At 35.5% G+C, this 21,709-nt stretch overlaps 1 protein-coding gene across 2 annotated transcripts in view; it reads right to left on the bottom strand.

Moving 5' to 3' along the window:
- Positions 1-21,709, bottom strand: part of Mfe2 (peroxisomal Multifunctional enzyme type 2) — a 668,623-nt gene that overhangs the window by 302,811 nt on the left and 344,103 nt on the right. For both annotated transcript variants that reach the window (XM_090390952.1, XM_090390951.1), the window contains exon 17: positions 3,103-3,209. In XM_090390952.1, coding sequence (XP_090247078.1) covers positions 3,103-3,209 — 107 coding nt within the window. The remainder of the gene's footprint in view (positions 1-3,102; positions 3,210-21,709) is intronic.

Here is a 21,709-nt window from a genome sequence, read left to right on the forward strand (position 1 = left end):
CATTATCTATTGTTGGATAAAGAGAGTTAAGGATTAATTTGATCTTAAAATGACCACCACCCAGATTTCTGGTAAACTGATACAGCTATACTTGTTGAGATTTGGAGAATGTTTTAAAGCTGCTACTGATACCAAAAACATTTGTTACAATTTAATAGAACAATTACAGCACAAAAAATAATTAAGCAGCAGGTTTAATCATTATGTTTCATCTGTCACTTCAGGAATACAATGTTAAAATTGTAATAACACACACAAAATCAAACAAGAGACAATAAATGGAAGAAATGAAATTAGATTTAATTGAGACTAAAGTCCTATGAGAGGGTGCCCTGTACTGGTGCTGTTGGCTAGACTTATATGTTGGGCAGGAAGCCAAAGAATAACACCAAAGAATGGAATGCATTTTATTTTCATAACAAATTAGTGTTACCTTTGTCTGTATTACAATGTTGTTATTATTGTATGGTTCTTTTAAGAAAATGATTCCTTCCCCCTGGAGGTTTGAAATTGGTTAAGATGTTAAGCTACATCCAGGGACCTGTGTGTAAAACTTTAGTTGGCATCCCTATACCCCTCCCCCCAATAAAAAAACACTTTATAAAAACGTTATTTTTAATATTTGATGCCAATAAAGTGAGTATTTCATTTTGAATTTTATCTCCTAAATAGGAGAGCATGTTTTTAAAGTCAGGATCATCAGCTACACGTCACGTGTGTTTCAATATAAAAGGATCGAACTTTTCTAACATCGCAATGCATTTTAAAAAATTGCCATTGTTGCGATCGTAAAGTTTATTACTTTTACCATGAAGAGCTGGATTTTGTTTGCCTAAAAACTGTACCACAAAAATTATTCTTTTTATAATTTCATACCAACATTTCCTTTCATTATCTAAAACTGTTTGCTGCAAATTATCAATACAAGTTTTATTTTTTAAGGGTGTAATTAATTCTGTCCATTTTTTGTAATTGTTCAAATGATTTAGATTTTTCTCATGACGATTCAGGTATATTGCAAGATGATGCCTATATTTTGCTGATAACAGCAGAATATAGAATAAAGTTAATAAAAAACTGTAGATTTTCTTATATATGTTTAGAGCAAATGCGAGTGTGAATAAGATTAAACAAATTCAAACGGGTGTCATCCTGTAAACAGTAAACTCACACAAGTTCAAGTTTTTACTTGTTTATGCTAAACTACTTGTTAGAACTAGGATCAGAATAAAATAAGATATTAATGAATAATAACAAATAAGTGATCATAAATAATTTGTTAAGACTAATCTATAAAACCTAATTAAAATTTAAACAAAAATGCAATTTGTTTTGATATAACTGATGAATTAAAAAAAAAAATCCAGAGTTAGTCAATCTCTGGCATGAGCAAACGGGTTTTTCCTCTTAGAAACTTGGGTTTTTCGCCCTGTAAACTCAAGAAAATCGACCGTAGTACCCACATTATTTCAGACAGTAACATATCTTATTAGGGCTAGGTACCAAGAGATGGCAGCACTTGTTTGCCAGCCTATTCATCGGTGGCTGCTATAATTAGTGATAGATATGGGCCAGCTATCTCTGATTGGCTACAGGTGGAGATTGAACTGCCCACTCAGTCTCCAAAAGCTAGATAGGGTATAAAGGCCTCGCCTACTCCCTATAAGGGAATAAAAGGCGTTAGCCGATTTTTTTTTTTTTAATAATATTTTTTTTTAAGTATTTCCTCCTCGCCTGAAATCTCTGGCGCCTGTGTGCGTTGCACACATTACATATATTGCCGGCGTGCCCCTGGCTACATTCAAATTAATGCTACTGGCAATTTTTGGAGTAGATCATATATTCTACATTCCATTATTTCCACTTATGTAATTATGTGTAATGGCCAGGTTATGACCTAGAGTTAATGCACAGACAGTTTACAGTTTTTACTGAAGATGCGATATAATACCAGAGAAATATCAGCAAAAAAAGTTGAATATTAATTATTTTCTTATTATTCTTGTTTTGAATTAAAACAGTTAAATAAACTAAACATGAACACAGAAGCCTTTCTGCTTGTTCTTTCCTCAATCATTTCCATGAGAGTTCACATTTCTATCCTTTCATAATCTTCTCTTGTGCTGAATTTATCACTAGTTAAATTAGTCATGTCGACTAGAATTACAACTGTAACTTTTCTATTTTTCAATTGTTATATTTTTGATTTTTGCTCAGAGAGAAAACTCAACTTTATCTATTTGCTTATTGTATGCACTATCTAATCTGATACAGTTCTTTATTGTTTCTAATTTTCCTCATTAACTTACTTGACCTTCCTAAGTTCATATAAATGCCTCGACTTTTTATAATTCTCCACATCTGATTATCTGTTTTAATTTTGTAATTTCAGAGGTTAAATTCATTTTCAATATCCTCGAATTTCTCTTTAGCTTGGCAAGCTTCTTGTTCTCAACTTTTGTTCTTGTTAGCATTCTGTTTTGTTGCTGCTCAAATCACGTGCATTGTTGGCACCATTTCATGACACCATTTAGTATAGCATTTCAAACAAGTTATGAACCACCAAATACTATAAAAAATCAGCGCTATTATTAAGAGACACCTCCAGGAAGTCAGAGACTCATCGAGGGAGGCCACATACTACACACACCAGTTATCATACTTATTCTTGAATTCATACACACTGCTTGCACTCACAACATCCAAAGGCAATCCATTCCACTCACGTACAGCAACCTTCATTCTCAGTTTCCAAGGATGCCCTCTAGCACTTTCCCACCCTCCATAAAATGAAAAATTCCATCAACTGAAATTCTTTAGGACCCTTTCAGAAGTTTGTAAGTCTCAATCATATCACCCCTCTTTCTCCTGTTTGCTAGTATCTGCAGTCTACAAATTCTCAATCTGTCTTCATAATATTATATATGCTATATAATTCATTTTCTAAGGGAAAAAAATACGAAACAGGTAATCACCTATTTTACAGGAGACTAAATAAACTAAACACCACTATGTAGCCTAAACCCAGTGAATATAAGATCACAAAAGATAAAATAAACATAAAAAATGCTACGAATAAATAGTTACACATAAACAAATTACCTTCACTGCTTTGAACTTTTCAACTTCATAGTCAGCAAACTGTCTGATGACATGACGAGTAGCATAACCAAGGGAACAAAGACCATGGAGAATGGGCTGAGGAAATCCTAGAAATACAAGCAGATATATTTAAATACAGCTGGCTCTCACTACAGTAAACTTCCCTGAAAAGCACTGTGCCAAACAATATTATTTGGACAACTACAATGTGCACTATATATTAATTCAAGCCGATTGGCGCTATTTAGTAGGGGTATAATCACCTACTATACTGCACACAGGTACTACATTGGTAAGTAAGAGTAAACAGCAAGAAAGATGTCTCTCAAACCTGAACAATATCCTCTAGTGGACTGGGTTGAGTGTTCTTGGCTGTTGAGGGACTGGATTTCTAAGGATGAATGCCTTCCCAGATCTGAAGCTGTTTCATGAGACCAACTAAATTTGTTGGGGTTTGGGTAGTTCCTGAATGCTGAGGCACATTCCAGGAATCCTTCTGTGAGAGGGTTGGAAGCATTACACATGGTCAATTTTTGGCTGAAAATTAAACTCTTAAAAGTATTTAGCAATAATTAACTAATTTTTCCAGCATTATTATATTTATGAGTGTTTGTTCAACTGTAAGAGTAGTGTGCCTAATTGTGATCATTAAAGTTTTTATTTTTGTTTTATTGCGATAAAATTTGATGCATGTGTAAAACAATGGTGGGCGATTTCAACATGCATGATTTTGTTTGTTGCAGCGTGTGCAAAATGTATGCAATTCATAGAACCAGAAATTTATGGAAGAGAAAGAAATTGGAGAGTGGATTTGTCGAGTATTTTGAGAATGCCAGAAGTGTGAAGAGAATATGAAGAATGATAGCGGTGAGTTCAAAGATAAAATGTATGAAAGTATGATTGGTGAGGTTGATGTTGCAAGAGGTATGAGCGACTAAAAGAATGAAACAGTGGAGATTGAAGAAAATGACCATATGGTAATGGAAAAGAAAACATTTATATAGAGTTCTCCAGAGAACAAAATGCGAGAATGAGTAGTAAGAAAAGTAGTACATGCAAAAAAGAGCGAGAAACGTATTATAAAACCAGAAGAAAACTCATGTAAATAACTTTATTAGCCTCGATTAAACATTAACAGAAAATTATAAACAGCAACAACTAAGTAGCTAATGTCAGATTACTACAAAAGGTCAATAATTTCCTAACTTATTAATTTTTTTTAATTATATATATATATATATATATATATTCAGACAAAATAAAGTTAGTTAAGATTAGCAAATTTAAAAAGTACTATCTCTCTCCAACAAAGGAGATAGACATAGACCAGTGGTGTTCAACCTTTCTTACTATGCAAGATACTTTTCTATAAAAAGTTATTTGGCAATCTACTCTCTAATATAGATCACGTTCTCCCCAACCTAATATCTGATTACACACAAATAAACAACTAAAAACTTTATTTTGTGTATTAAAACATTTATTTATCACTTTAATCACTTTTAATTATTTTAATACAAAAAAAAAAACCCAAATATATTGGAATAAAATATTTATTTCTCTTTTGGAAAACCAAAGTTAGAAAACACAACAGATTGATTACAAACTCACAAGTTACAGGAAATGCTGGTTGATTAAAAAAAAAAAAAAGTTAATGTGAAATTTGGCATTGTTTGGACCTCTCAATATTTTCATAGTCAAGTTGATATGAAGAAGTGGCCAAATGCAGACAATCATCCAAATGACCATTTATAATTTGGTGTCTTAACTGATTTTTTATGACGTTCATATTTGAAAAAGCGGATTCTGACAAGTATGTCAATCCGAAACACGACAGAATTTTTCGCACAAGATCAGTTAATATTGGGAATTTTTCGTGTGCATACTTCCAAATGACTTCATTGTTTATTGATTTTAAATGTAAATTCTGAATGCTTATTATCTCAAGTTCTACTTCAGCTTGGTTTATATCAAACAGCCCACTAATTTTATTTGAAATTTCTGTGATGTTCAAGTTTTCTTGAAATGGATTATTGATAAAAGATACAATTATTTCAGTTTTATTAAAATCTTTTTAAATCTTGAATTTATTTCTTCCTCAACTAATTCTATTTCACGAATAAATTCTTTTAAATCATAGTGAAACATTTCTCGATTTTGTTCAAAAAATTTTAATAAATATGGGAGATGTCTAAATTCACGGTCATTTATATTTTTCTTTAATAAAAGTAAGTATTATTGGAAAGTTTTTATTGAAATTAACATGTCAATTAAATTTTTATCTCTACCTTGAAACTCTAAATTTATATTACTAAATTTCATGCAGAAATCTACTAAAAATGACAAGTGTAACAACCATCCTTTATCATTCAATTGTGGATAAATATCTCCTTTTTCATCAAGAAAAATTTTTATATCATTTATTAATACAAGAAATCTTTCTAAAAATTTACTTCTGCTGAGCCAGAGAACATTATTGCACAACAGAAGTTCCCTATCATCATCTGCCTGTAATTTAAATAACTGCTGTTGCAGGGCTTTTCCTCGAACAGAATTTATAATTTTAAATGTAATATCCAAAACATCTTTTGTATTTAATCTCTTACTACACAGTACTTGTTGGTGAATAATACAGTGGTATGTTAAAAAATCTGGATATTTGTCATCGTTTTTACATAATGAAACGAAGCCTAATTTATTACCTATCATTGCAGGAGCACCATCAGTAGTAATAGACACAAGTTTAAAAAGCGGAAGTTTGTGTTGTTTCACAAATTCATCAAATGCAAAAAAATGTCTTCTCTCCTAGTCCTTCCAAATAATGGTATAATTTGCAACGTGGATCCAGGCAGTCTCTCTGACGGCAACTCTGGACTAGGCGGCATCCTCTATGACAGCAATTCTGGAACCGGGACCACTTCTGTTGCTTCAGTCCCTTTTTATTAGGCCTCCTCTGAGACATCGCATGAAGTTTGGCAACCCCCAAAAAAATGATATTAGTCTTTCATCTTAAGTTTTAAGTTTGGCATGCCTTTTGTTCTCCTCCGCTTTCTTTTGATTGTAAGTTGCCAGCCATCTGAAAGTTGTTTGAACTCTTTCTGCCTGACTTCGGAGATGTTTACACTTAGAGCCTGCAAGCCTTTCTCATACATACAAGTTTCAATAACAATCTTTCTAATGCCGCTGTTAAATATTTATTTAAGGGTTTATACTTAATTTTATTGGTTATTTCTTGATTTAATCCTTTCTTATTTTTACCTTACTCAATTTTAGTCCTACCAGCTGCTCTATTGTATGTCACCGTTTTCTCTATATTTATATCTTGTTCTACCTCTAAATAGCCCTCCTCCTAATCGACTGTCGTGCCCTTAAAATACTAATTCAGATTTATCTCCTCTGTGGTTATTGGCAAAATTTTTATCATGCTGCGCCAGCCAACATCCTATAACAGAGGAGATTCTTGTTCAGGGAAATAATTCTAAATTCAAAAGGGATACACAGAATAATTAATCTCAGGCTAGCGCTGTGCAGATTCAGTTAGCAGTCATGACTCGAATCTCACTTAAGCAATTATATCTAAATTCCTTCCCGCCAAAAGGTTCTATTTCATAAGTGGTGGTTTGAATTCGTAATCAGGCATAAACTCAGGTATAAGGTACAAAACATGTTTATTGGAAAAACATAAAACATTTATAGTTAAGAAAGTTCAAATACTCAATGGATCAAAATTCACTCAAAGTTAAGGTTCATACTAAATCGCAATGAATCTGAGTATGCTAAATCCTTCAATTACGAAAGGATAAGATTAAGTGTAAGCATAATACTACTAGGATATAATTCCTTTCAGAAGTTATTCACAGAACACACATTGAACACTTTCATTAATACTCTATCAATAACTATCTTAATTCTAAATTTCATTAAGCAAGCCTAGCCATTCTCAATCAAAATACTGCCTATCAACAATTCTTGTTTGTTCCACAGGGTCTTAATTAATTCAATCAAACTCTCACTTAAAAGTTCTTTACTAGTGTCCTTTAGTTTACAGTATACACAAATTTCTTATTCTTCCTAGCGATTTTTAACATAGAACGAAAATCTTTACATTACCGGATCCTTTCAGATTTCATGCCGCCATCTCATGTAGATCTGGTTTACCTTACTGTATATTCTTCGGCTGTCTTTTCGCCTGGCGATGCACTACGCTTTTCTTTTTATCGTTTCTGACTGTGGCGTGCTGTCTATCGCTCCGCAGGAAACTTTCTCCAATGGGACATTCTGCTAAGGCTCGATTCCGCATAGGCCGTCATATCGCAATCAGCTCGACTTGGAAATCTTCAAGCATTCTCAAGAAAAGAACCTGCAATCCATCATCACCGTAGTCGATCCACCACTCTCTCACGACTCCCCCGACAAACCTCCTAAAACTCGAATCCAGGAACCGAAAAGGAAAAAAGCCCCATAAAATGGCACACTTCATCTTTTATTCACCCTTTTCAGGTGCCCTCTATTCGATGTGGTTTTCACCCACGAACCCCATCGTTCATGCCCCTTGGGTGATCCTACACTCTCCCTAATCTGTTAGGTTACATTATTCCAGGTGGCCGTTCTGACGTCATTTTCCGTATAGGTATAGCCTCCATCGCTACGCTCAACTCGTACAGATTATACGTGATTATTCCGGATTACTACTTATAATTTTTCTCAGAATTTTGTAATGTACTAGACAGCTTAATGGGATTACAAATAACTTAACAATTCCCTTATACAATTCTTACTATTTTGACACAAAATTCTCTGCTTCACATTTCAGTTATGCAGGAATAACTCTCACCATATCCACATAACATAAAATAATACTTCATAATTATTAGCTGATGTGCAGATATCGCCTTAATTAGTAGTATTTATTATGTTAAACCCTGAATAAAGAATTTACTTGTAAAGCTCTCCATTCAGGATCTAACACCGTAATGTACAGCTTTGGCGACAAAAACATTGCCTTTGTTTTTAACACTCTAACATATTCTTATTAAAGCAGTATATACAGTTAGCTTCAAAAGAGTTATTTACAAAAATATCTAATACAAACTATACCGAGACAAAGTTTATTGTTTTAAAATATTCACATGGGACTTAACCTAAGTAAAAAAACCTAAGATGTAATGTGCTTTGGAATAATCGAGTTTTTACACTTTGCTTATAATTCCATTCACTCGGCTTGCTGTTTGACTTCCATTGATCCAAATTAATTCATTTACCCGAACTTATAAGAAAATAACTGATTTGACAATTTTAACGAAAAATAAATAAACAATATTGAAAGTTTATTTTTCACTTGGTTAGAGTATAATAAATTTAGTTTAATCCTTTATCCAAGTGTGAGCAAACAAAGTTTGCGCCTGAAAGTAAAGTTTGCGCCTGCTCACACTTGGATAAAGGATTAAACTAAATTTATTAAATAAACAATAGCAATACACTTAAAGCATCTGCGCGGTTAGCCTAGTGGCTTTGCGGTTTGCAACCATATGCCTGGGGAAGGAGTGTCCTAGGTTCGATTCTCTTCGCCGACGTGAGGAGCTCAAGGATCTTCCTCAGCCATAGCCAAGTTAGCCGGTCTTGGGCGTGGACAGCAGAGTTTTTTCCGCCAGTTTATCTGGGATTTTTCATCCTGCAAGCAGACAAACCGGCCCTGTGAACACGCAGGGATACAGCCAAGTATACTTACAGGCATAGGGGTGACCATCCTATCCTCATACTTCGGTTATAAAATCCAAGCATGCTTGGAAGGTTGTGGGCTTTAAAGGCCTGTTAAAGCCATTGGGATAGAATAAACTTAAAGTGAATTAAAAATAATACAAAATAATGATAAATAAAATATTATGTTTTCAGTTTTAATTAAATTTGTAAGTAAAGAGGAATACACAAGAGATCGACCAAAGATCGGTCCGTGATCGACGGGTTGAACACCCCTGATATAAGACCATTGGGTCTGTTTAAGTTAGGACAGAAGTAAAAAGTTTTACACATTTCTTTATAAATCTATGAAGAAACTACTTTTATGAAGAACATCTTGTTTGAATGAATTAGTATCAACATCATGCTTTGCAAGTCCAGACCATTCAGGCTCATGGTATAAATAAAACTTGTGTTCTTCAAGCCAAATAAAAGTAGATCTTGTTTGTCTGAAATAAGATAACCCACACGAGCAAGGAATGTGATAGATGCTTGGATAATTGAAAGGTGGGAAGCTTGTTCTTAGGGCAGTGTTTCTCAAAGTGTGGTATGTGTACCCCTGGGGGTAGTGAAAGGTTTTCAGGGAGTACATGGCAATTTTGGGCTCTGCATCATTTGTATCATTAACGCATGGAATCATTATATAGAAAAAAAGAATTAATTTAAACGTATATACTTCTTAATAAATCATATATAAAAAAATCAGCTAATGCCTTTTTATTCCCATATAGGGAGTAGGCGAGGCCGTTTTTTAGCCCCATCTAACTTTTGGAGACTGAGTGGGCAGTTCAATCTCCAATGGTACCCACTCAGAGATAGCTGGCCCAAGGCTATCACTAATTATGTGGCATGCAGTGAAGAGAGACGGCTCAACAAGTACCACCATCTCATGGTCCCTAGCCGACTAGATTCGAAACCAAGCAGTCTTCCTTCGTGCGGTTAAGTGCCATGGTGTGCAAACGGCATATCCACAAGGCTATACAGGCTTTCTGAGCTACTTATTAAGGAAAATATATTAAATTATATTATGTATCAATTCTCCAACACAAATTGCGAGTTACTATTGCCCTGGCGTGAATGCCAGGATGATAGTAACCCGTTCCTTGCAGTAAATAACATGCCCTCTACAACAGCTACTATACTGCAGATGCATGAAAAACAATTAGTTTTTTATTGTGCCCCTGAATAAGGTACAGAGACATTTGCAAGCTGTGTAATATATTTCTCAACAAATAGTGCAATTAGAGAACACTGGGATAAAAACGGCACTAACTAATGAATCACATGTCCCACCCAACAGAAACTGCTGTATAGATTCAAGCAAAATCATGTTGTACTGGCAATATATGGTTTTGTTTGACACCACCTCGTTGTGAAAATGTTAAAACTAAGAAATATATAGTCAATGTGTTTCAGATATTATGAATTTCAGTCGAAGAGAATTAGCATTTCAACTCAATTGTTGAAATGAGAGCCAACTCACTTGTCAGCTTGCTTCTGTCATTGTGTTGCTTGATCTTTTGTTAATACTGCACCAATCACATGCACGTCTTCATAGCTGCTCTATCTCTACTAGCCTGCAATTGCTGTCAGTTTTGTGCTCTGCTTTCCCTTCTCATTAGTCATTTGTGGAGGATTGTTCATTACGTATCTCAAGTCTTGTAAATTACTGGTAATTTTTGCTCGAAATAATGGGAAAGAAGATGAAGCTATTTGGGTATTCGACTTTGATGATGCACACAAGGAAACTGTCATCGATGCCAAAAGTAGCAATAGCAAATAGGAGCTTCTTGGTAAGTTACACCATTTTCAGTTTTTTTCTGAAAACTTTAGTTTCCGAAAATCCCCGCACATATCTTGCACCATGTTTTTTGCTTTAATTTTGGGGAAAGAATGCAAATGCGAGTTTATTCGAGTACATGCAGTAATTTTTTTAGCTTTCAAATGCATAAGTATGGATCATAGGTTAAAGACTACAATTATAAAACATACAAAAGAGAGCAATATACCAGATACAAGTAGCTGTAAGCAACAAGAAAATGTTGATATTGTATCCCTCTCATTGATGATAATTATTTATTTGGACATATTATGCAAGCAAATGACAGTCTGGAGAAGATGATGATGCTTGCTAAAGTTGATGGAAGTAAGATGAAGACTAAGAATTAGATGGGTGGATGGAGTTAAAGAAGCAACTGGAGTGCGCCTGGAGGTTCTGAAAGGCATGGTCAGGGACAGATTGGAATGGAGAGTGTATGTTAGCATCCCGCTAGAACACGACCCCACAAAAACACAAGTTAAGAAATTAAAAATCTTACTTAAAAAAGTATCTTCCTGGCTCCCTGACATCACGAAAAAACTTAAACCTTTCACCTCACGTTCCCCCCACCCCAAATATACGGTTTACCAAAAATCCACAAACCCAATTCCCCAGTCAGGCCTATAGTAGATGCCACCAATGCACCTTGCTACAGACTGTCTAAACAGCTGGCCAACTCTCTGACCCCCCTCACCGGAAGGTCCACTTCCTATATAAAAAACTCGACCCACTTTAAAGCCCTCACAGAAAATTTAACCTTGAATAATGGACATACTGGGTAAGCTTTGATATCTCCTCTTTGTTTACCAATATTCCCTTAACTGACACCTTATCTCTCTTAGAAAACGTTTTTCCCTCTGATATCTTAGATCTCTTTTCCTTTGCCATTAACTCTGGATATTTCTCTTGGAACAACAAAATCTACAAGCAGATAGAGGGAACCACCATGGGTTCTCCCCCCACCCCTTGCCAATTTCTATATGGAAGATTTCGGAAAACGAGCCATAGACTCAGCCCCACTCAAACCTTCTATCTGGCTAAGATATGTAGATGATGTTTTCTCTATTTGGTCTCATGGCCCAGACACGTTATAGACTCCTTCCTTAGTCATCTCAATAGCCCAAATCCAAGAATCCAGTTTACTATGGAAAAGGAAAAGAACAATTGTTTACCATTTCTAGACACCTTAGTCACACGCCTGCCTAATGATACACTTGCCTTCACTGTATACAGAAAACCCACACACACAGGCAGATACATTCACAAACTCTCCCACCACCACTCCTCTCAACAATATGGCATTATTAAAACTCTTACCAAGAGAGCCCACAATCTTTGTTCCAGTGGAACCGCCCTCACTACTGAGCTTAACCACATACACAGCAATTTCCTCTCCAATGGCTACAGCGATCACAGTATCAAAAAAATAATCAGTTCTTCCCCCATTCCCCGTCCTTCTCGTCAACAAGATTTTAAAAATGCCATCACCATACCCTACATCCGTGGCACATCCAAAAAAATAGCCAAGATTCTAAACAAGTGCAACCTACACGCAGCATATAAGCCTCACTGCAAACTTGCTACCCTTATCCGTTCTATGAAAGATCAGCTCCCTCCTCTCTCTCTCTGCCTGGAGTTTACAAAGTACCCCGTTCCTGTAAGCTGGCATACTTTGGACAGACAGGCAGATCAGCATCCATCCGTCTGGAGGAACAGAAGCCTTACATCTGTAAACACAACTATGGTCATTCAGGCTTGGCTGACCATGTTTTGGACACCACCCACAGGGTATCATAGAATAAAACCACCGTGCTCCACCACAGCAAATTCAAGAAAGAGAGACTTTTCTTAGAAGCAGCAGCAGCTCTCAGAAACCAACCAAATCTTAATAAATTCAGTTGCATTAAGCTTCTGAAGATTTGGGAAACACTCATCACCAGAGGTCCCACCTTACATTCCAGGCCACCTACTACTGCCCTTAGAGGGCGCTCCACTTAGATAGGACTTTAGTGTCACCCACGTGGTTGGGCTTAGTATTGTATGATATTTGTGTGCATATTACATTAGTTGTTTTTGTAATCCCTGTAGATGTCCTAGTGACTAGGACGAAATATAGGAAGTATTAAATTCTATTTTAATCCTTTTTTGAGTGTTGTAAAAAATTCAATAAGCCTCCAACATGATAATATGTTGTAATTCTTTCTATAACATTTCATCTGAAGAACAAAAAATAGGCATGATGTACTACTGTTCTAATAGTTCCAGCCTTCTGACTAGGATGGTGATGAGTCAGCAGATATACTGAAAAATGTTGGCCACCATCTGATTAACAAAGAATTAAAAGATCTAATTATGCCCATTCTTTAAGTTCTTCAGATAAACTGTTTCAGAAAGAATTACAACATATTAATTCCACCTTAAAACAATTTTATCTAATTGTTTTAAGATTCTTTCACCATAACTGCCATAACTTATGGTAGAAATACCGTACGTTATGGTATTTCTATCTCTGCAAATAGAGAAGAAATAACTCTCATTCCTATCCCTTATGTGCATGGCATCAGTGAATGCATAGCGAGTTTTAAAACTATTGAATATTTTTGTTGCCTTTCGTTTCCCGTCAGAAAAATTTCCACCTTTCTCACTTCTCCTGAGGACAAGCACTCAATTATCCAGGCATCTATCAGATTCCTTGCTCTTATTTCAGACAAACAGGAAGATATGCTTTTATTCAGCTGGAAGAACACAGCTTATATTAAATACACAAGCCTGAGCAGTCTTGACTTGCAAAGCATGCAACTAACACTAATTCAATGAACAAGACATGAGTTTTTCATGAAAGGAATTTCCTCACAGAATGGCTTTATAAAGAATGTGTAAAACTTTACTTCACTATCCTAACTTAAACAGATCCAATGGTATCCCCTTTGTGGGAGATAGTACTTTTTAAATTTGCTAATCTTAACTTTATTTTGACTGAATATATATATTTTATAATAAGTTAGGATATTATTGACTTTTTATAGTTGTCTTACATTAGCTACTTAGGTGGCACTTTTGAGAATTGTCTGTTAATGTTTAATTGCCATTCTGTGATCGTCTACTGACAATGCTATGATACTTAGCCAAAAATTCTACCATAATAAAGTTATTTACTTGAGTTTTCCTTTGGTTTTATAATTCTTTTCAATATGCCAACTCATGGCATTTCATTACTGAAACAAGAGTGAGAAAAAAAAGTTAAGTCTGTTACTCTATGGTATGATGGAGGAAAACTGAGGTGGAGAGTTATCACTGTGAATGAGTCGGTGGGCAGATCGTGCAAGAGGAATGGTGTGGAGTGAGTTTGATGAAAGGATTTATATAAGGTGGACAGCTTCTGTAGAAATTTTTACTTACTATTCTTTATAATTAATTTTTCCAATTTGAAGTATGTTTAATTTATTATTATTTATTAAATCCTGGGCATTGATTATACCAATTGTAGAAATAAAAATATACATTTTATAATATTTGTTGTTGTTATGATCCATCGAGTCGTTTCCAACTCCTGGCGACTCCACGAACATACACTCTCCATTCCAATCTGTCCCTGACCATGTCTTTCAGAACCTCCAAGTGCACTCCAGTTGCTTCTTTAACTCCATCCACCCATCTAATTCTTCGTCTTCATCTTACTTCCATCAACTTTAGCAAGCATCATCATCATCTTCTCCAGACTGTCATTTGCTCGCATAATATGTCCGAAGTATGGCAATTTTTGCTTGATGATCATAGCTTCAAGGGAGCAAATCTGGCTTTATTGGTTTGCATTGCAGTCCATGGTATTCTTAGTAAGTGTCTCCAAATCCATAATTCAAAAGCATCTATCTTCCTTCTTTCACTCTTTCTCAGGGTCCAACTTTCACATCCATACAGCACCATAGGGAATACCATTGCTTTCATGATTCTGATTTTTGTTGTGAGGCTAATATCTTTAAAGATCTTGCTTAAATTTGTCATTGCTTTTTTTCTGAGTAATAATCTTCTAACTTCTTTGATACAATAACCATCTTTATCAATTCGGGATCCTAGGAACACAAAATTGTTAACTGCTTCCATTTTCTCCCCATCTACTTCAAAATCATTAAGTTCATATGTTGCCATAACTTTTGTCTTTTTGAAGTTAAGTTTAAGACCATATTTAGCACTTTCTTCTTTAATTTTCATAATAAGTTCCTTCAAATCTTCTTTGCATTCTGCCAGCAAGGTGGTATCATCTGCATACCTCAAATTATTAATATTTTTTCCACCAATTTTAATTCCAACTGGAGACTCCTCCAGCCCTGTCATTCTTAAAATGTATTCGCTATACAAGTTAAACAGGTATGGAGATAAAATACATCCTTGTTGCACCCCTTTACCTATTGAGAAATACTCAGTTTCTCCAAGATCTGTTCGGACAGTAGCTTCTTGTTCATGATAAAGATTCCTCAGAAGGATAATGAAATGCTCTGGGATTCCCATTGTTCTTAACATGTTCCACAGTTTCACATGATCTACAGAGTCAAATGCCTTGCTATAGTCAAGGAAACAAAGGTAGACATTCTTGTGATATTCCTGTGCTCTTTCTACTATCCATCTTACATTGGTGATTTGATCTCTTGTTCCTCTGCCTTTTTGAAATCCTGCCTGTTCATCTGGCATTTCTCTCTTCATGAATGGTTCCAGTCTTTTCTGAATGACCTTAAGACTTTACTTGCATGAGAAATCAGTGCTATAGTTCTGTAATTTTCACACTCTTTTTTGCACTCTCTTGCATCACCTTTCTTCAATAAAGGTATATAAACTGATTTTTTTCCATTCCCTAGGTCATGTAGTTGTGATCCAAATTCGCTGACATAGAGCTGTTAAAATTTTAACTGCCTCTTCTCCCAGGGCTTTGAGCAACTCAATTGGTATTCCATCTCCTCCTGGTGCTTTCTTACTGGATAGCTGTTGCAGTACCTACCTCATTTCACTCTCAAGCGGTACTGGCTCCTGTGTATAATCCTGCTCTTCAAATTTCTCAGTAATTTCGGAGTCCTTTCTGTAAAGGGACTCTGTATACTCTTTCCATCTTTCTTTGATGTCTGCAGCTTCTGTAAGATATTCTTTGTGTTTACTTTTCAATACTGTCACCTTGGCACTAAACTTCCCTGTTAGTTCTCTGATCTTTTTGAAAAGATCTCTTGTTTTTCCTGTCTTGTTTTGGTCTTCTATTTGTTGGCATTCCTGGTTAAATTTTATAATATAAAGATATAATTATTATATAAAGATATTTATAATATAATGATATTACATTTTAGAAAAATACATAACAATCTCAACTTTAACTAATAAAATCTAAAAATAAACAAACCTAATCTTATCTGGGCCCAAAATATGCCAACTAAAAAGAACATCATGTTTCTTAATTACATCTGGACTTCTTTTGAGCAAAATAGTTTATCTCTTCAGGGGAAATGGTTCTTTTCCAGAAAACTAGTTTTCTTTTATAAAAATCTTCAAAATAACTGTAGCTTTCCTGTTCTTAATAAGAGATAAAAGTTTGTACTTAGATAATAAAATACTCAATTTCGAACACTGTCTAGCATTCTTCCTTTAATTGCTTCTAGCAAAATACACACAAAAAAAAATTTCTTTTTACTTTCATCTTCAAGATTCCCATTTCTCCTCCTCCAATATGAAGGATTTCCAAGGAAAAATTACAGAACACTTAAAAATTAACTCTGTATCTATTCTCTGAAACAGCCAAATTTTAATATCCAATAAATATTGCTCTTTATGTATGAGAAACTCATTTATCAAATTCCAAAGTTCCCATAAATTTCTTCCACGACTGCTGTTATTCTAGTTACCTTTGTAACATTACAGCTATATAACTTTTAAACTTCTTTCTTTATGAAAGACTAATACTAACTGAACTTCATATATGAACATATGTTCATATCTTTACATATTTGTATCTCTTACTGAAAGTTCTCTGTCTCAGCTCTTTTCACTTGCACACACTACAGCATGCGTTGCATTTCCAGTTCTGCTTGAGTCATGAAGTGAGAAGCCACCACCATTATCTTCGCACTTTGCTTGAAAGCAGCAAAATCTCATTTTCACTCAACGAAGTCCTTTTTAGCCTGTGCATTTCAAGCACACACAAACAAACTATAATACCAATTCTGGCAGACTAAATTGCAATCAAGTGAATTTACTTCATTAAAATTCGTACGTGTAAACATGATATGTTAGCTATGCACAACTACTGTGTGTGCGTGTGTGTGTGAAGAAAAATTACAATGAATTTGTGCTTTTCTCATAACATATTTGTACAAATAGCAGAAACTGGTAATTGGTCTTGAGAACATTTGTTCAGTGAGAGTTCGGAACTTCAGAGCCAGGAAAAGTAGGGATCAAGGAAATATAGGTGAGTGTGGGTGCAAGTAACCTAGAGGTGGGAGAGTGATCATATGATACTAAATGTAGCACCCTAGGTTCTTTAGTGGACTAAGTAACATAAGGTGTAATGCAATTTATGTATACTGAAGACAGAAGTATTCATAATGAGTGCAAAGAATTTTTAGCATTGGTTAGGTGAACTTGGCCAAAAGCTATAGGCATTGGTGAGACTTAGTTGAGCAAGGATGATATAGTCATAGGAAAAGAATGCAAAGGATATAGCAGCTTCAGAAAGGCTAGGGGGAATGGATTTTCTTTGCTTTCCTCGTGACAGCAGAAAAATAGAAGATGAAAAAGTACAAATAAGACAGTGATGCACAGGGCAGTTCATTTGAGACTATTTGGTGTGAGATAGAACACAACAGGATGAAATGTATATACTGTATTACTGCTACAATCCAAAAAGTACCAGGGAGAAAGTGAATGGCATGCACTGGCAAATTAGCAAGACAAGAGCAGGTAGAGTAGTTATTCTGGGGGATATCAACTATGGGAAAATAGATAGAGAGGAGAAATGGTCATAGGGAGAGAAGGAAAGAGAATTTATACAGCTGCTGAGAGATAATTACTAGAGACAGCAGGTTTCAGAGTGCAAACTAGTCAGAGTATCAGAGAACTTAATAGTAACCAATCTAGCTATGCCCTCTGACTGAGGAGAGTGATCATGTAGTCTTGACCTGGAAGACTGCCAGACATGCAGAATTTTCTGTTAAGAGGATATATATACAGGGTGTTCGGGATAAATTTGACATATTTATAATTAATTATATTTTTCCGTAAGTTACATGTATTAACACACACTTCTCTTCATTTAAAAGTTTGGACCCTTCTTCATTCATATACAAGATGTCAGAAAGGATGGATAGCTGGAACCCACCTGAATCATGGAAGAGAATAACTTGTATCATGATGATTCGTGCCCGCCATCAAAATAAGGATATGACGACTGCTGCCCAATGCTCCCTGAATACAGTAAAAACAATCAGGCATGAACTAGAGACTTGCAATGGTGACTACGAGGATGTAGCAAGAAGAAAGATCCCTAGCAGACGATCTGATTGCGTTCGTACAGCAGAATTCCTCGCAAATCTGCAGGAACAGGTGTTGAAGAACCCTGGCATTGGAATTCGGGCTTTGTTCGTGGAGTTGCTAACTGTAGTCAAGCTCTGGATAACAAGGGTAGCCAATGGTAGGCCGTATGTATGGCAGCAGGATTCGGCCCCTTGCCACACCTCTGGGAAAAGTCAAAAATGGTTGTCTGAAAATTTCTACGACTTCACCAGTCCAAATGTTTGGCCTCCAAACTCCCCAGACCTTAACCCCATGGATTATTTTGTATGGGGCGAAGTTGAAAAAGACACCAATCGCACTTCCAGTAATACAAAAGCCCAGTTAATGGATAAAATTAAAACAGTTTTTGCGGCCCTTCCCAGGGAGACTGTAGCATCAGCTTGTTCGAGGTTCCGAAGCAGAATTGAAGCTGTGATCGATGCTAATGGTGGTTATTTTGAGTAAATCTTGTTGATAGTATTGTAATTAACTCTGCCTGTAATGTTTTTTTGTCAATTCATTAAATTTAATAGATACAAAGAAGATTTTCTTTTTCCTTACGAAACTGTCAAATTTATCCCGAACACCCTGTATATATATATGGAATTACAAAGCAAGTGATTATGATAAGCTGAGAAGTTAGCTTTTAGCAGTATTGTGGCAAAAGAATTTGGAGTGGAGAGATGGTGGTAGTGAACGGGAGGTGGTCAATGGGTATTTGAAAAAAGGAATATCAGACAGTATACCCAGAGGCAGAAGGATAAATCAGGTAGGCATTAGATGGATGAATATCATTATGCAATAGTGTATTCTCCAATGAGTAGAAAGGCTTATGTGTTGGTAGTATTGATTACAACACAGAATGATAAGAAAATAATTGATGTTTATTAACTGATCCAGCATCTTCAGAGCACAAGAACAGTTTGTCACAAAAGTACACAAAACAACAATTTAGTATAACAGTGAGACTAGTTTAAAAAAAAAAAAAATTGTAACAGACGACACAGGGAACTGAAGTCCCAATTGCCGCACATCTATGCTGGAAACGAGAGAGAAAAAATGTATATATTAATTAGATCTTAAAATGACCACCTCCCAGATTTTTAGTAAATTTATACAGCCATACTTGTTGAGGTTTGGAGTAAATTTTAAAGCTGCTGTTGATTCAAAAAACAATCTCTCACTTATGATTTCTGTATAGCACTTTGGTTTCCTTCCATTTGATCCTGTGTGAAAGGATATCCAAGGTATGGTCTTCTAAGACCAGACTTGCCATAATGATGTTGCCAAATGTATTTTTTTTTTTTTGGTTTACAAACAGTTCACAGTCCACAAGACAATAATTTGGTATAACAGTGGGACTAGTTAAAAAAAAAAAATTGATATCAACAGTTCTTTTTGTCTGTCCAAAGTAAGCTAGGTCACAAAAACAGGGCACTTCATAAACTCCTGGATGTGATAAAGAAGAGTTTGTCTGCTGAACAGATGAGCGTTACTAATTTGACATATGGTGCAGAGCTGATATTTATTAAGCACTCTAGATATCTTTTGAGATGTACCTTAAATGTATGGGATGGTAACAGTTTTGCTGTAGTCTTGTGCAATAGGCAATGAGGAAATTTCTGTGGAGCATTCAGTATTTTTTTCTATCCTGAGGGGATTATAGCCACTAGCTAAGAAAGTGTGACGCAAGTGAGTTCAGTGGTAAGAGCATTGTCAATGGAACAGATAGCTTTAGCTCTGTGAATTAGTGTTTATAGGATACCATACTGTTGAGCTGGATGATGGTGTGAATATTTTTACAAATATTTTCCTGTATGTGGGATTTTCTATAAACAGAAAAAGATAATAAACCATCAGGAATCTGTATAATTAGAGTATCCAGGAAGAGCAGACACTCATTAGCTTCCTGTTCCATTGTGAAGTAAATTTTAGGAAGCTGGCTGTTTAAATACACTAAAAATGTATCCAATGTGTCTGGATCATATGACCAAATAGTAAGAACATCAACAACACGGCAAAGCCAAACCACTGGTTTGAGAGTGACTATATTCATAGCTAGGTTTCTTCAATACCATTAAAATAAAGTAACATTATGCAAGAGTGGAATAGAAAGAAAAACTTGTGGAGGGAGGATATGGAAAAAAGTGAATATCAGTATGCCCACAAGCAGTATAAGGCAAAGGAAGGGATGACCTGTAAAGTTAGGAATGCCAAAGCTAATTATAAGAGAACGCTAGCTGTTGAAGCCAGAAGAGACACTAAAAGAGTTCTTTTGCTATGTGCAAAGTAAAAGGAATAATTATTAATGATATCAACAACAGAAACATGTGGAGAGAGGGTGTTAGGAGATCATGTTGCTGAAGACTTTAGTACATGCAGGGAAAGGAGAGAACAAGGGGGAGCCATTCATGGAAATTGTGTAAAAGTGTTGTGGTTGGCAAGGATGTTAGGACTACAACCTTTATAGTTCCCACAATGATCTACAGACTATACAGTAGTAAAAGATAGCAAGTAAAAAATGTAATAAAAGGAGGAATGATTATGGAAGGATGACTAAAAAAAGTGCTGTGGTAGTCAGGTAACAGAGGAAAATAAAATAGTTGAGTGTGTGATAATTTTGCAAGTTTTCACCATCTAAGAGGTGGTGCACTGCAATGCCATGTGACACTGATGAGAGAATAGAGGTTAAAGAAATAGAGGTGCTAGAATATTGCAGAACCTCAATGCAAACACACAGCCGTGGGATTAGATGGCATATTGGCCTGTGTATTATGAGAATTTGCAAGGGAATTATAAGCTCTTCTGACCATGCTGTTTAATTTAAGCTTAGAAAAGTGCCACTAGAGAGGAAAGAGGGCAAAACAGCCATCTTACCCCACTGGATAAAGGAGTTTCCAAGACAGAAGTGGAAAATTATAGGCCAATCAATATCTCAGGAGTGGTGGTTAAGGTAGTGGAGAAATTGTCAAAGACAGAATTCAGGACTGGGTGGTTAGGTAGGAATATGATACTCTATAAGGAACAACATGGTTTTGTGAAGGATAGGTCTTGACTGAGGAATCTGCTTTATTTTTATAATAGTGACAATGGAGTTGGTAAAAGGAAATGGCTACTCAGCAATAATGCTGAACTTTGCAAAGTCATTTCACAGGATTCTACATATAACTGTTGCATAAACTGGATCAAATTGGGAATGGATATGAATCTGGTGATTTGGATTAGAGGACAGCTGATAGCCACTAACACTCAGTATTTGGTCCTCTTTTTAATTTTCATATCAATGATCTGACAGGAAATATTCAGTTGTTTGCTGATGATATAAAACTAGAAAGAGCAATAATAAATGAATATGATGTAGAGATCAAGCAGGATGAGTTAAATAGACTGGAAATATGGGCAAAGGGAAATGGCTGCCAGTTTAACATGGCCAAGTGTAAGGTGATGCAGCTGGGAAAGATGAAATCACAAGCTATGTGGCATATCAATAGAAGCGAACTACAGGAAACTGATGAGGCCAAGGGCTTG

The sequence above is a fragment of the Typopeltis vanoorti genome, chromosome 3 (assembly GCF_054136105.1).
Source record: "Typopeltis vanoorti isolate ZY-2024b chromosome 3, IOZ_Tvanoo_1.0, whole genome shotgun sequence".
NCBI lineage: Eukaryota > Metazoa > Arthropoda > Arachnida > Uropygi > Thelyphonidae > Typopeltis > Typopeltis vanoorti.